Genomic DNA, 15,059 nt, shown 5'->3' on the forward strand with positions numbered 1-15,059 from the left:
CCCCACCTTCAGGGTCCCCACCACTCCAGCCCAGTGAGCAGAGTGCCCTGCTGCGACAGTCTCTTTATTTCCATCTGTCTCCCCTGCCCGACCATCCCTGGGGCTCCAGGCCCCAAGCCCAGCAGCAGAGAGTTTATAAATAAATAAATTACAAAAGCAGGCAGGGAGTGGCCTGGCCAGCCCTCCCGGGGCTGTGGCTCAGTGCTCGGTGAGTGACAGCCGCAGGATCCGCTGTAAGTCCTCCTCCTCCTGCTGCCCGCGCCGCTCCCGCTCCTCCTGCTCCCGTGAAGACAACTCCAGGGCCAGGCGAAGTTGCTCTTCAAAGCTGGGTGGGCCGGGGGCTGGGGGCGTCCTGGGAGGGGATCCTGGGCCCCTGGGCTCTGTGGACAGCCGCAGGCTTTCCTGGAGGGCCCTTCCAGGGAGGGCAGGGGAGGGAAGAGCAGGAGAGTGAGCGCCAAGGCTGGGGCAGAAGCCGAGGGGATGGGGACCGGCTTTGGAGGACAAGGGCAAAGACAGGGTGGCAGGCAGTGGAGACAGGGCAGGGCCCTGCTTCCCCACCCCTCACACCACCTTTGGTGGCAGATAGTGCTGCTGACGGAGGGTGGCGTTGCAGAGGGCCTGGGGTCCTGGCACCTTCCTGCTATCCTCCTCCCCGCCAAGCCCGGGCTCGGGGGACAGGGACCCAGCCAGCTCCATGAGGGGCTCACCGCTCCAGCTGAAGCTGTTCCTCATAAACCGTGGCCTGGGGAGGAGGGCGGGCACCAGGCCGGGTGTTGGTCAGGGCTTCCCAGACGGTCACCTGCAGTCACCAGAGCCCATAGCTGTCACTTCTGCCCTGTGAATGCAGAGGCCAGAGCCCACCACCTGCACAAGTCCCACCTGCTCCGCCTCGGTGCCCGCTTCAAGCAGGCTCTGCTGGATGGCGAACTGCAGGAGGTCATCGTCCTCATCTCGGAGGGGCTCGCTGCGCTCCGTGCCCAGCACACTGTACCCCTCGGGCACCTCAAACACGGTGGGGTCCACCTCGCATGGGAAAGGGTTCCCTAGGCAGGCGGCAGAGGGGCCACGCTCAACCCGCAGGACTTGGTGACCAGAGAGCTGTGCAGGCCACCTCTTCCTCCCGTGGGGGTACCTGATGTGGCGACAGCAGAGCTGGGGGCCGGCACCCACACCGAGCTCAGGGGTTCGTCACAGCCACACAGGTTGCTGAAGGTGATGCGGGCATTGAGCACGTGGAAAAGGGGAATCTCTGTGAGGAGACAGCCACACCTGAGCCCTGGTGGACAGCCACCTGCGCCTCCGGCCCCTGTAGCCTTCCAGGGACTGCGCTGAGGGGAGGGTGCCATGCCTGAGGTCCTCCCGCTGCCTGGGCCCAGCCTCTCACCAATCTTGACGGGGAAGCCAGGTGGAAGGCGCAGGGTGATGAAGTCGCGCAGCTTGGCAAAGTGAGCATTGCTGATGGCCATTAGGTCAATGATGGGTGTCACCTGGTCACCCAGGGAGAGCGGGTGCTCTTCACTCAGCCACAGTGTTGCCTTGAACCTGCCCAGCCGACCACAGGACATGGGTAAGGCACCGCTGGTGGCCCTTCCACTGAGGACTGCCCTCTGGTTTGTGGGCAGCTGCCTTTACCCACCTTCTGCCTGGCCTGAGGTGCCCTGCTCTGCTCAGATGCCACTGCCTGCCTCCCCTGGGAGCTGGTGTCCTGGCCACGTGGCCCAAGCTGCCCTCCTCCCTGGGCCCAGGCTGGGGCTCCTGAGGATTTCGCACCAGCTCATCTGGTCTGGACAAGGAGGCCAGGTGCCAGGCTGTGGGCTTCTCTCTGGGCCTGGCCCATCGCCCCGTTCTCCTCCTCAGCCCAGAGCTGGCCTCACGTGTTGCCAAACTTTTGTGTGCAGCAAACCCCAGGGCAAGACTGTCAGGGTTTGAATCCCAGCAACTGTGTGGTGGCTAAAAGAATCCTCCTGAGATGGTGGTGAGAGTGCTAGGCTTGTGAAGGCACTGTGCCTGCTGTTACCACCTACACCTGCTCAGGGCTCCTCACGGGGCAAAAGCATAACTGTTCTGTTCCACCAAGGTGGACGCGCCACTCCCAGGCCATGTCGCTGGGGGCCCTTCCCACCGTGCCACGCTGGCCCCAGCAGGTACTCATGAAATTAAATAAAAAACCATACAGGGGTGGCACCACCCATCCATCAAAGACAAGCTACTGGTCGTCTGTGCCAAGCCCTTTCTAAGGGCTGAGGACCATGGATAAGACATGACTCCTGCCTCCAGGAGTGGAGTCCAGAGAGAAGCCAGCTGAGGGAGTGGGCCCCTCACTACAACAGGCCCAGAGAGGGGTCTGCAAGAGCCCCCGTCCCGAGGCAAGTCCCCAGCCCGCTCTCAGACCTCACCTCTGTACTTTGCTGGACATTTCGATGGGGCGGCCAATGTTCCGTGACTCCAGGCTGAAGTTGGGGTCGAAGTACTCCTCAGGGGAGATGGCTGTGGGGTTGGTGGGGCTGGCTGCCTGCTGCACAGGGGCCTGCGTGGGTTCCAGGGCAGACTCAGCGATCAGGGCGATGACGCGCGCCCTCCCGCCCAGGCTCAGCCCCCGCCGGCCCTGTCTCAGCCCATCCCTGGCTCACCCCGGTGTGGGAGGAGTGCTGCTGGGCCATCCCCAGGAAGGACTGGAACGGAGTCTTCCCCCCTACGGAGAAGGGGTGGGAGCCGGTGAGGGGGCCACTATGCCCGCACTGTCCCCACCCACCTCCACCCTGGGAGCCTCCTGTCTCGGGGAAGAGGGGGCAGACGGGAATGGGGAGGCCTCCCAGCTCATCCCGGGAAACTCTGGCCCCTGACCCCAGGCCAGGGTGGCCCCACCACATGGTGTGACTAGGCAGCAGGCAGGCGCACCTGGGTTTACCTTTGCTCCTCGACTTGTCCTGATCAGAGAGGTGCTCCGTGCGTGTGCGTGTCACCAGCTCCACGTTGGTGGCACTGTACACCTGGGGAGCAGGGGACACGGGGAGCTGGGGGCTCAGAGCCTGCTCCCCACACTCAGCCTCACCAGTGCAGAACCCAAGTCCTCCTGTCCCAGAGACAGATGAGATCTTGCTCCCCAAAATAGAGGAGATGGCAGGGTTTGAACCCTGGGAAGTCACCAACGAGGAGATGCAGCCCCAGGGTCAAGAGGAACACGCTCCTCATTTCATCTTGGTACCCTGGGTAGGGGCCCGTGATGTGGGTGAGCCCTATGTACTCCGCAGGGGATGGGCACTCAGGCCCGCTGAATTCCCACAAACGCTCAGGGTTTCCAGAGCCCAAGGGCTACTCTGGGATGGATGTGGAGAGGAGCTGAGTTCCTGGACCTCATCTCCTACCCCCAGCCCCCCACCACTAGCCTCTCCTGCCTTGGCCTCGTAGCCGCTAACAGTTTCCATCTTCTCAGACCGCCAGCCCCAGATACCACATTTGTTCCTGAAACAGACCAAACAGGAGCTGGTGAGGACCTGTACCCTCACACCCTGGCCAAAGCCTTTCTTTCCAAATCCCCCTCCAATCAGCCTGCCTGGGGTGCCCAACTCTGAGGGTCCCTTCTCACTGTGAAACATGGAGGACCCCTGAATAGGGTGCCTGGACAGCGGGGGACACTTGAGCATGGACTTGGGACTAGAAGAAACTGAGGAATTAGCATGAATCTTGTGAGGTATGATAGTGTCGGGGCTGGGTTTAAAAACATCCTTATATTTTAGAATTGTGCAGAAACATTTACTAGAAACATTAGGACATCTGGGATGAGCTTTGACATACTCTAGGAAAAATTTTAAAAACAGGTAAGGAAGGACAGATTCAGTAAGATTGGCAAGATGTTGATAAATGTTGAAGCTGGGTGATGAGTAAGTACATTATCTCTTCTTTCATATATGCTTAAAATTTTCCATAATAAAAAGCTAAAATAAAAGTATGTCAGTTGGAGACTCCAGTACTCCACTTTCAATAATGGATAGAACAACTAGAAGATCAACAAAGAACCAGAAGATTAAGAACAATACTACAGCTAGACTTTATAAACAGGTCAGAACACTCTACCCAATAACAACCACACACACGCTTCTTACATGCACACGGAACACTCTTCAAGACCATATTAAGAAAACCGGCCGGGCGCGGTGGCTCAAGCCTGTAATCCCAGCACTTTGGGAAGCCAAGACGGGCAAATCACGAGGTCAGGAGATCGAGACCATCCTGGCTAACCCGGTGAAACCCTGTCTCTACTAAAAATACAAAAAATTAGCTGGGCGTGGTGGCGGGCGACTGTAGTCCCAGCTACTCAGGAGGCTGAGGCAGGAGAATGGCGTGAACCCAGGAGGTGGAGCTTGCAGTGAGCTGAGATCGCACCACTGCATTCCAGTATGGGAGACACAGCGAGACTCCGTCTTAAAAAAAAAAAAAAAAAAAAAAAAGACCTCAATAAGGCCGGGCGCGGTGGCTCATGCCTGTAATCCCAGCAGTTTGGGAGGCTGAGGTGGGTGGATCATGAGGTCAGGAGATTGAGACCATCCTGGCAAACATGATGAAACGCTGTATCTACTAAAAAATACAAAAAATTAGCTGGGAGTGGTGGCAGGTGCCTGTAGTCCCAGCTACTTGGGAGGCTGAGACAGGAGAATGGCGTGAACCCAGGAGGTGGAGCTTGCAGTGAGCAGAGATAGTGCCACTACACTCCAGCCTGGGTGACAGAGTGAGACTCCATCTCAAAAAAAAAAAAAAAAAAAAAAAAAAAAAAGAAAAGAAAAGAAAGAAAGAAAACCTCAATAAAATTGAAAGGACAGAAGTCATACAAGGTATGTTTTCCAACCACAATGGAATGAAATTAGAAATCAATAGCAGAAAAAAAACTTTGGAAACTCACAAATATGTGCAAAGTAAACCACACACTCCCAAATAGCCAATGTCTCAAATAATAAATCAAAAGAGAAATCAGAAAATACTCTGAGATAAACAGGAATAAATAATACTCTGAGATAAACAGGAATAAAGACACAACATATCAAAACTTATGAGACACAGGTAAAGGCCAGGCCCAGTGGCTCACGCCTGTAATCCCAGCACTTTGGGAGGCTGAGGCAGCAGATTGCTTGAGCACAGGAGTTCGAGACCAGCCTGTGCAACATGGTGAAACCCCTTCCCTACTAAAAACAGAAAAAATTAGCTGGTGCCTGTGTTCCCAGCTACTCAGGAGGCTGAGGTGGGAGGATCACTTGAGCCTGGGAGGCAGACGTTGCAGTGAGCTGAGATCACGACACTGCACTCCAGCCTGGGCGATGGAGTGAGACCCCATGTCAAAAAAAGAAAAGACAGACATGCCTAGGAGTGTAAATGTAATATAATATGTGTGAATGCCTCTATTAAGAAAGAAGATAGGCCGGGCGCGGTGGCTCAAGCCTGTAATCCCAGCACTTTGGGAGGCCGAGACGGGCGGATCACGAGGTCAGGAGATCGAGACCATCCTGGCTAACCCGGTGAAACCCCGTCTCTAGTAAAAAATACAAAAAAATAGCCGGGCGAGGTGGCGGGTGCCTGTAGTCCCAGCTACTCGGGAGGCTGAGGCAGGAGAATGGCGTAAACCCGGGAGGCGGAGCTTGCAGTGAGCCGAGATCCGGCCACTGCACTCCAGTCTCGGCAACAGAGCAAGACTCCGTCTCAAAAAAAAAAAAAAAAAAAAAAGAAAGAAAGAAGATCTTGGGCAGGCACGGTGGCTCAAGCCTGTAATCCCAGCACTTTGGGAGGCCGAGATGGGCGGATCACGAGGTCAGGAGATCGAGACCATCCTGGCTAACATGTTGAAACCCCGTCTCTACTAAAAAACATACAAAAACTAGCCGGGCGATGTGGCGGGCGCCTGTAGTCCCAGCTACTCGGGAGGCTGAGGCAGGAGAATGGCGTAAACCCGGGAGGTGGAGCTTGCAGTGAGCTGAGATCCGGCCACTGCACTCCAGCCTGGGCGACAGAGCGAGACTCCATCTCAAAAAAAAAAAAAAAAAAAGAAAGAAGATCTCAAATCAATAACCTTAACCTAACCTTCCACGTTAAGACAATGGAAAAAGAGCAAACTAAACCAGAAAGAGCAGAAAGAAATAATAAATATTACAGTAAAGATTAACGAAATAGAGAATAGAAAAATAATAGAGAAAATTAATGAAACCAAAAGCTGGCTCTTTGAAAACATCAACAAAATTGACAAACCTTTAGCTAGGTTGACCACAGTGGGGAAAAAAAGAGAGAGAAGACTTGGCTGGGGGCGGTGGTTCACGCCTGTAATCCCAGTGCTTTCGGAGGCCAAGGCAGGAAGATTGTTTGAGGCCAGGAGTTCAAAAGCAGCCTGGATGACATAGTGAGACCACATCTCTACAAAAAAAGAAAATTAGCTGGGCTCGGTGGTGCATGCCTGTAGTCCCAGCTACTTGGGAAGCTGAGGCTGAAGGATCACCTAAGCCCAGGAGTTCAAGGCTGCAGTAAGCTCTTATCATGCCACTGCACTTCAGCCTGGGTGACAGAGTAAGACTCTGTCTCAAAAAAAAAAAAAAAAGACGAAAATTACATACCAGAATCAGAAACGAAAGAGAGGAGCAACAGAAATAAAAAGCATTATAAAAGGATATAATGAATAGCTGTACACCAACAAATTTTATAATTTAGATGAAATGGACAAATTCCTAGTGAGGCACAAGCCACCAAAACTAATTTGAGAATAAATAGATAATCTGAATAGACGGATAACAAGTCAAGAGACTGACTGGTAAACACGACAACAAAAAACTACACACACACACACACACACACACACACACACACACACATGCTCAGGCCCAAATGGCTTCACCACTGAATCCTACCAATGTTTTGAAGACGAATTAATACCAATTATTCGCAAACTATTCGAAAAAATAGACAAAGACGTGACATTTCCCACTTCAGTTTATGAGGCATCACCCAGATACCAAAAGCAGACATATATCACAAGAAAACTACAGACCAATATTGCTTGTGAATATGGACACAAAATCCTCAACAAAATACGAGGCAACCAAATCTAGCAGCATATGAAAATAATTATACACCACAACCAAGTGGAACTTATCACAGGAATGCAAGGTTGGTTCAATATCCATAAGTCAATTGATGTAATGTATCAATAGAATTTTTTTAAAAATCACATGGTCATATCAATAAACACAGAAAAAGCATTTCACAAAATCCAACGTCCTTTTATGATAAAAAATACTCTAAAAACGAGGAATGGAAGGCAATTACCTTAACCTGATGAAGGGTATCTATCGAAAACTCACAACTAATATCATACTTAATGGTAAGACTGAATGCTTTTCCCCTAAGATCAGGAACAAGACAAGAATAAAAGATGTCTGCTCTAACCACTTTTCTTTTTTATTTATTTATTTATTTATTTATTTATTTATTTATTGTTTTAGATGGAGTCTTGCTCTGTCACCCAGGCTGGAGTGCAGTGGTGCAATCTGGGCTCATTGCAACCCCTGCCTCCTGGGTTCAAGCAATTCTTGTGCCTCAGTCTCCCAAGCAGCTGGGACTACAGGCACTCACCACCATGCCTGGCTAATTTTTTTTTGTTTTTGTATTTTTAGTAGAAATGATATTTCACCATGTTAGCCAGCCTGGTCTCAAACTCCTGACCTCAAGTGATCTGGCCGCCTCAGCCTCCCAAAGTTCTGGGATTACAGGCATGAGCCCCTATGCCCAGCCTGCTCTAACCACTTTTTTTTTTTTTTTTTTTGAGACAGAGTCTTGCTCTGTAACCCAGGTTGGAGTGTAGTGGTGCGATCTTGGCTCACTGCAAGCTCCGCCTCCCAGGTTCATGCTATTCTCCTGCCTCAGCCTCCTGAGTGGCTGGGACTACAGGTACCCGCCACCATGCCTGGCTAATTTTTTGTATTTTTAGTAGAGACAGGGTTTCACCATGTTAGCCAGGATGGTCATGATCTCCTGACCTCATGATCCACCCACCTTGGCCTCCCAAAGTGCTGGGATTACAGGCGTGAGCCACCATGCCTGGCCAAGAAAAATATTTGATTCATAATTGTATCAAAAAGAATAAAACACTTCGTGGCCGGGCGCAGTGGCTCACACCTGTAATCCCAGCACTTTGGGAGGCTGAGGTAGGCAGATCACCTGAGGTCAGGAGTTCAAGATCAGCCTGGTCCAACACGGTGAAACCCTGTCTCTACTAAAAATGCAAAAATTAGCCGGGCGTGGTGGTGGGCACCTGTAATCCCAGCTACTTGGGAGGCTGAGGCAGGAGAATCGCTTGAACTCAGGAGGTGGAGGTTGCAGTGAGCCGAGATCATGCCACTGCACTCCAGCCTGGGCAATAGAGTGAGACTCCATCTCAAAAAAAAGAAACAATAAAAGAATAAAACACTTGAGAATAAATGTAACAAAAGAAGTGCAAAGCTTACACTCTGAAAACTATAAAATAATGTTGAAATAAATTAAAGAAGATCCAAATAAACGGAAAAACATCCCATGTTCATGGATTAGAAGACTTAACATTGTTTACATGGTACTATTCCCCAAACTGCTTTATAGATTCAGTGCAATCCCTATCAGAAGCCCGTCTGACTGTAGAAATTGACAAGCTGAATCTAGAATTCATATATTCTGCCTACACTGGGTTGTGAGAAAAAAGAAAATAGAATTCATATAAAATGCAAGGGTCCCAAAATATTGACATAACCCTGAAAAAGCAAAACAAAGTAGGAAGACACACTTTCCAATTTCAAAACTTACTGCAAAGCAATAGTGATTAAGGTAGTATAATATTGGCATAAAGACAGACATGTAGACCAATGGAACTAACTTGGGAGCCAGAAAGTAACCCATTTATCTATGGTCAACTGATTTTCAACAAGGGTGACAAGACCATTCAGTGGGAAAAGCATAGTCTTTTCAATAAAGGGGGCTAGGACAACTGGATAGTCACATGGAAGAGAACCTTCCACTATACACAAAAATCAACTTAAAATGGCTCAAAGACATAAGTGTAACAGCTAAAATTATAAAACTCTTACAACTCAATAACAAAAAGACAACCCAATTTTTAAAATGGGTAAAGGGACAGGTGTGGTGGCTCATGCCTGTAATACCAGCACTTTGGGGGGCAAGGTAGGCAGATCGCTTGAGCCTAAGAGTTCAAGATCAGTCTGTAGACCCTGTCTCTACAAATAACTAAACAAAATAATTAAATGATATAATAAAATAATTACAAATAATTTAAAAATTAGCTGGGCATGGCGGCATGAACCTGTAGTTCCAGCTACTTAGATCACTTGAGCCTGGGAGGTCGAGGTTGCAATGAGCCATGATCATGTCACTGCACTCCATCCTGGGTGAAAGGCCAGACCCCATCTCAAAATAAGTTAATTAAATTAAATAAAAAACGGGTAAAGGATCTGAATAGACATTTCTGCAAAGATATACAACTGACCAATAAACACAAGCACATGAAAAGATGCGCAACATCATTAGTCATCAAGGAAAGGAAAATCAAAATCACAGTGAGCTATCACTTCTCACCCCCTAGGCTGGCTGGATTCCGAAAACAAATGAGTGAATAATAACAAGTGCTGATGAGGATGTGGAGAAACTGGAACCCTCACATGCTGCTGGTAGGAATGTAAACCAGTACAGCTCCTTTGGTAAACAGTCTGGCAGTTTCTCAATTAATGAGTTATCAATAACCTGGCAATTCTACTCTTAGGTATATACCCAAGAGAAATGAAAACATATGAAAGAGAAATTAAAACATGTGTCTACACAAAAACTTGTACATGAATACTTAAGAGTGGCATTATTCATAATCGCCAAATAATGCAAATAACCCAAATGTCTATTGATGGGCTAATCAATAAACAAGATATGATATATTCATACAATGACCACAAAAAGGAATGAAGTAGTTACATGCTACAACTCGGATGAACCTTGAATATATTACACTAAGTGAAAGAAGCCAGACACAAAAGGCAACATACTATAAAATTCCATTCATATGAGAACTCAGAATAGAGAATTCTACAGAAACAGAAAGTAGATTAGTGGTTGCTCAGGACTGGGAGAGGGGATGAGGAGTTTGGCGAAGAGTTAGCTCAAGGGTGGGGGGTTTCTTTGTGAGGTGATAAAAATGTTCTAAAATTGACTGTGGTGATGTACAAATCTGTGAATAAATATACTAAAAGTCATTGAACTGTATGCTTTAAATGGGTGATGTATATGGTATATGAGTTTGTATCTCAATAAAGCTTTTTTTTTTTTTAATGTTTCCATTGACTGTTAAGGCAAGAGGGGGCATATGTTGTCAGAGAAGCTCTTGCTGGAAGGGTCAGGTTCCTAGGCTACCCACAAAGGATTCTGCCCCCAACACAGCCACACCAATGACAAGCCAACATTGGTGCAAATAGCTGCCGTGAACCACAGCCTAAATCTTTGTCTTAATGGGAAAGCATATGAGGTCAGAAGTCAAGAAACTGGGGACATCTTGACCTGACCCCTCCCTACAAAGGTGGCCACAGGAGCCCGACTACCCCGGCAGTCTGAGTGAGACACGGGCTGCAGCAACCCGCCTGCCCCTGAGCAGCCCCTGGTGAGTGAGCCCAGAGGCCTGAACCAGGGTCTTCAAGGATCGCCCTGCCCTCATTAAGGGTGGCTCTTGCTGTCTGTCCCCATCCCACCCACGGTGTGCCAGGCCCCGACCGACCTCTCAAAGGCCACATTACGAGTGTCCAGGTGGGTGGAGACGATAGGAGAGGTGAGGCGGCTGGCCACATGCTCCTCGCTGGGCCGCATGGCGGCCAGCAGTGCTTCGGGCTCCTGCAGAGCGAGCCCCAGCGTCTCCGCATGCACCACCTGCCGGTCATGGTCCACCTCCATCACCAGGGCTCCTGCCTCTGCCGGCCGGCGGGGGTGGACAGAGGGGGTGCAAATCAGAGCTGGATGCCAGCAGCGCAGAGAGGGCGATCATGTACTCTCAGCTGCCTGCTGCCAAGTGGGTCAGCCTTGGCCCCTGGATCCCCCTCCTTCCCCAACCTCAGCTTCCACATCTGGAAAGTGGAGAGAAAGGGCAGCACTGCCCTCCCAAGCCGCGGGAGAACCTGAGGGCCGAGATGCTGCAGTGAGTGTGTCCAGAGCTCACCCTGGCCCTTGAAGATGAAGCTCCTCCGGCCTCGCTGCCAGGTCATGTGCTCGAAGCCCAGGAGGCTGGTGTCTACTCGCAGGCTTTCACCCCGCTTCCACACGCGGTACACATCGCTCGGGCACATCTTGGACACAAGGGGCACTGCAGGGTGCACAGGGGTCACTGGGGGTCTTCCCAAAAGCCCCACCCCAAATCCCTGGGAGCCCAGAGGTCCCCACTCACCCCAGCTGGTGAACTCCCACTTCATCTCCACGTAGAAATCGGGGGCCTAAGAGAAACCAGAGCTGCTCGTCAGGGTCCTGCCTGCTGCTGTCTCCAGCAGGCCCAGAAGCCCCTTGTCCACAGACAGCCCAGCCCTTCTTTTTTTTTTTTTTTTTTTTTTTTGAGACTTGCTCTGTCACCCAGGCTGGAGTGCAGTGGTGCAATTTCAGCTCACTGCAACCTCTGCCTCCCTGGGCTTAGGTGATTCTCCCACCTCAGACTCCTGAGTAGCTGGGACCACAGGTGTGTGCCACCACTCCCAGCTAATTTTTGTATTTTTTGTAGAGACAGGGTTTCGCCACGTTGCCTAGGCTGGTCTTGAACTCCTGGGCTCAAGTGATCCTCCCACTTTGGCCTCCCAAAGTGCTGGGATTACAGGCGTGAGCCACAACACTTGGCCCTTCATCAAGTCTTGATGCACTGCTATGGCTCCACTACGCCCAACCACTCTGCCCAAGAGAGGGTGGGCCAAGTGGGGCCCTACAATGGTCTTCGGGCAATGAGGCTGTAAGCACCTGGAAGTGGAGGGCCAGCCCCAACCTGGCCATGAGCCTGTGCAGGGCACTGGGGAGCCTTTGCTTCCACTGGGTCTCAGAGTCCTACTCTGTAAAGGGGGCACAGTGGCTCCCTCTGAGCCTGCTCCTCGGGTAGGGGGTATGAGGTCGTATGCTCTGCCAGCCAGGCCCCTCTGCGTGCTTCCAGAAGGGTGCATAGTAGCAGGTATTCCAGGGGCTCAGGCCATAATCCAGGGAGTCAATCTGAAGTCCCCGCTCCAGGTAATCTGCATTCTTCAGGAGGCCCAAAGCTGACAAGGCTTCTTTTCCAAAGGGCCCAGTGTCTCCCACATGAGCCTGGCCGTCTTTCTTTCCTACGTGACCCTGAGCTGGGGTCAAGATAGACCTCCTCGCTGGTGGCAGGAGGCACACTGCACAAACTGGGTGCCTTTCCAAGGCAAGGCCTGGCACAGTAACCAGGTGATGCCCTGCCATGGTACCCTACCTCCATAATTGTGCCCTGCTGTACCTGGCGAAGTTTGTTGAGCAGTTCCGGAATGCCCGCCAGCCTCTGTGTAGCCCTCTGGTAGTCCCGATACTGGAGCACCAGCTGCACCATCTCAGGGTCTCCAGTGCTGACTGCCTCCTGCAGGACTGCGGGCACCAGGCTGCTGAGGGGAGCCCTCCAGATGACCCCAGGCCTGGCTGCTCACTGCCCCCCGCCTGCCAGCCTCAGGGGGAGCCCCTGTCCTCTGCAGTACCTGCCCAGCCCTGGCGGTTCTCTTTGCCCACGTTGGCATTGTGTCGAAGGAGCACTCTCACAGACTCCAGGTTTCCCAGAGACACGGCCAGCTCCAGCGGGGTCCGCCCGCGGGGGTCCTCCTGTTCAATGTCGTGCTGGGGGAGACGGGACACTCAAAAAGGGCAGGAGAGAAGAGGGCAAGGCAGGGAAGCTGCCAGGGCGAGCAGAGTTGGGAATCGCTGTGGGAAACAAGGACGGCAGACTGACCAGGGAGATGGCAGAGAGTGGCCTGGCAGGGGAGAGGAGAGGGCAGGAGGGAGGGCAGGGGCAGAGCCGGGGGTCTGGCGGCGGGGCCTGGTCAGGCAGAGGTGTAGGATGTCAGGAGTTTGTCGGAGCCTGGGGACGAGGACCAGGGTTCTTGTTCTCAGCCTGGCTTAGAGGGGATGCGGAAGCGAGTTCGGGCGAGCAGGGCAAGGCCCAGCGCAGGATAGACGAGGCCAGAGGCTCCAGCGCGAGGGGCCGGTGATCTGGGCTTGGGATTGTGCAGGGGAGGAAGGCCCAGGATGTCGCTGCGGAGCTGAGCAGGGGCGGGTGGCCTCCAGGACGGAGGCCACAGCCTTGGGTGGGGGACCCGGGGGACGGGCCGGGTGCCTCAGCGGGGCCTCACCTGGTGGCTGTGCAGTGCGGCCTCCAGTTCGCGATGCCGGTTCGCCCAGACTAGCCGGTGCAGCGGGAAGGTGGGGCACGGGCTGGCCATTCTGGGCCTCAGCGCCGCATCCCGGCCCCGCCTCGGCTTCTAGCCTGGCACGGCCCCCTAGCCTCCCCTCCGAGCCGCGCCCCAGCTGCGCCCCCCGCGGCCCCCGCAGCAGTAGCGGCGGCGGCGGCGGCGGCGGCGGCGGCGGCGGCAGCGCGGACGGCAGGGAGGGCGGAGCGGGCAGCGGGGCGGGCGGGGCTGCGCCGGGCCGGGGCGGGGCTTCGCGTGCGCCCCGTCCCCCCGCAACCATGGCAACCGCGGCCAGGCCAGCGCGCGCTGGGGCCCGCGCGCCCGAGGAGATGCCCGACCTTGGGTCTGCACCCCGACCTCGGTCGGGCCCGGGTCCGCTGGGGCGGCCTGGAGGGCGAGACCTGGTTACAGCTCCTCCCGCGGCCCGCAGGAGGCGCCCCGAGCCCTGCGCAGACCCCCGGTGGCGGGTCCGGAAGGGAAAGGCGGGGCCCGGGTGGGGCGGGCACTGGTCCCCTGGGTCTTGCGCGCGCGTGCGCGGCGGGCCGCGGTCCTGCTACAGCCGTGATACCTGCGTTTCCCCCGCGGATCCCCTCGCTTGCCCCGGTCTTCCTACCCCAGGTCCCGCGGTCACCGACTCTGCCGGGGGTTGCGGGTGAAGTGGGGCGCCCCGGCTCCCCTCGCATCACCGAGCACCTATCCTGGAGACGAGCAACTAGCAGACGCCACTAAGTGCTCGCCGGCTGAGTGGGAAGCACCTTCCCCTGGCACCTGGCCGGTGTCTGCAGGCCTAGCGATGTGGGGAGGCGGCCCCCGGGGCCCTGAAGTCAGGGATAGGAGTTCGGGGAGAGAGGGGCGCAGGCCCAGGCAGCGGCAGAGCCGTCCCGGCGGAGGACCGCCCGCGGCGAACGGCTGCCTTCGCCTGCCGCACGAGTCCCTTTTGCAGAGGCTGCACTTGGCTGCCAGCGTCAGGAGAGGAAGACGAGTTTCGAAATCAGGGCCGGCCCCTCCACCCACACCGGAACTAGGGTGCAGGCCTCCGTCAGCTCAGTTCCGGCCCTTGATTACTGGAGGCCCAGCCTGGGGTCTTGGGCCCTGGTTTTGTTAGGTGGCCAAGGCTGACCCTCTGCTCTCCGTTTCCCTACGTGGAACATGGCAGGATAGCTTGATTGAGGAGGGCCAGCTAGCTTGAGCGTCACCTCCTGCTGTAGGGCGTCCTCAGTTCTGAGACTCTGGGCTGGAAGGCCTGATTGCCATTTTTACCCCGCCTTCTCCTTGTAATCACACGGCACCTGTGCCATGTGGGATCACTTTGCCACCCCACGCTATAGTGTCATCCGTGAGGTCCTGGGGTTGATAGCAGCCCGAAGGCTTCTGGATGTCCAGAGCTGTCAGATCAGCTCACCTGCTCACCACTGCTGCAACCCTCCCTGGCCACCACTTTTCTCAAAGAGGCCGTCCCTTCCCTGAGCCCTCCCCAAACTCAACCCGACAGGACTTTCTTGGTTCCAGCCTCTCCTGATTTCTGCCATCTTGAACACAGCTTTCCACTGGCCCTTAATTCCATGACAGTGCCTTCTCAACCCTCTTCCACGGCCTTTTCTCTCTCCCTGACCCCACGTCCCTGGA

General features: G+C 53.8%; 1 protein-coding gene across 3 annotated transcripts; it reads right to left on the reverse strand.

The window, feature by feature from the left end:
• Window positions 1-43: 43 nt before the first annotated feature.
• Window positions 44-13,637, reverse strand: LOC105469667 (ankyrin repeat domain 13D). 3 transcript variants are annotated; one of them, XM_011721007.3, is made up of 15 exons: window positions 13,377-13,637; window positions 12,729-12,864; window positions 12,497-12,621; window positions 11,435-11,480; window positions 11,210-11,353; window positions 10,775-10,964; window positions 3,396-3,462; window positions 2,909-2,990; window positions 2,631-2,692; window positions 2,397-2,527; window positions 1,385-1,542; window positions 1,133-1,249; window positions 880-1,043; window positions 708-799; window positions 44-412 (listed from the first exon to the last, which is right to left on the reverse strand). In XM_011721007.3, the coding sequence occupies exons 1-15, from the start codon at window positions 13,464-13,466 to the stop codon at window positions 199-201; spliced, it is 1,818 nt and encodes a 605-aa protein (XP_011719309.2). In that variant the 5' UTR covers window positions 13,467-13,637; the 3' UTR covers window positions 44-198. The 3 variants fall into 3 exon arrangements, with proteins under 3 accessions (XP_011719309.2, XP_070930279.1, XP_070930280.1); XM_071074178.1 differs by having other exon boundaries at window positions 12,729-12,948; window positions 13,377-13,512; XM_071074179.1 differs by lacking the exon at window positions 13,377-13,637 and having other exon boundaries at window positions 12,497-12,635; window positions 12,729-13,304.
• Window positions 13,638-15,059: the final 1,422 nt, after the last annotated feature.

Source organism: Macaca nemestrina, chromosome 12 (genome assembly GCF_043159975.1).
Source record: "Macaca nemestrina isolate mMacNem1 chromosome 12, mMacNem.hap1, whole genome shotgun sequence".
Lineage (NCBI taxonomy): Eukaryota > Metazoa > Chordata > Mammalia > Primates > Cercopithecidae > Macaca > Macaca nemestrina.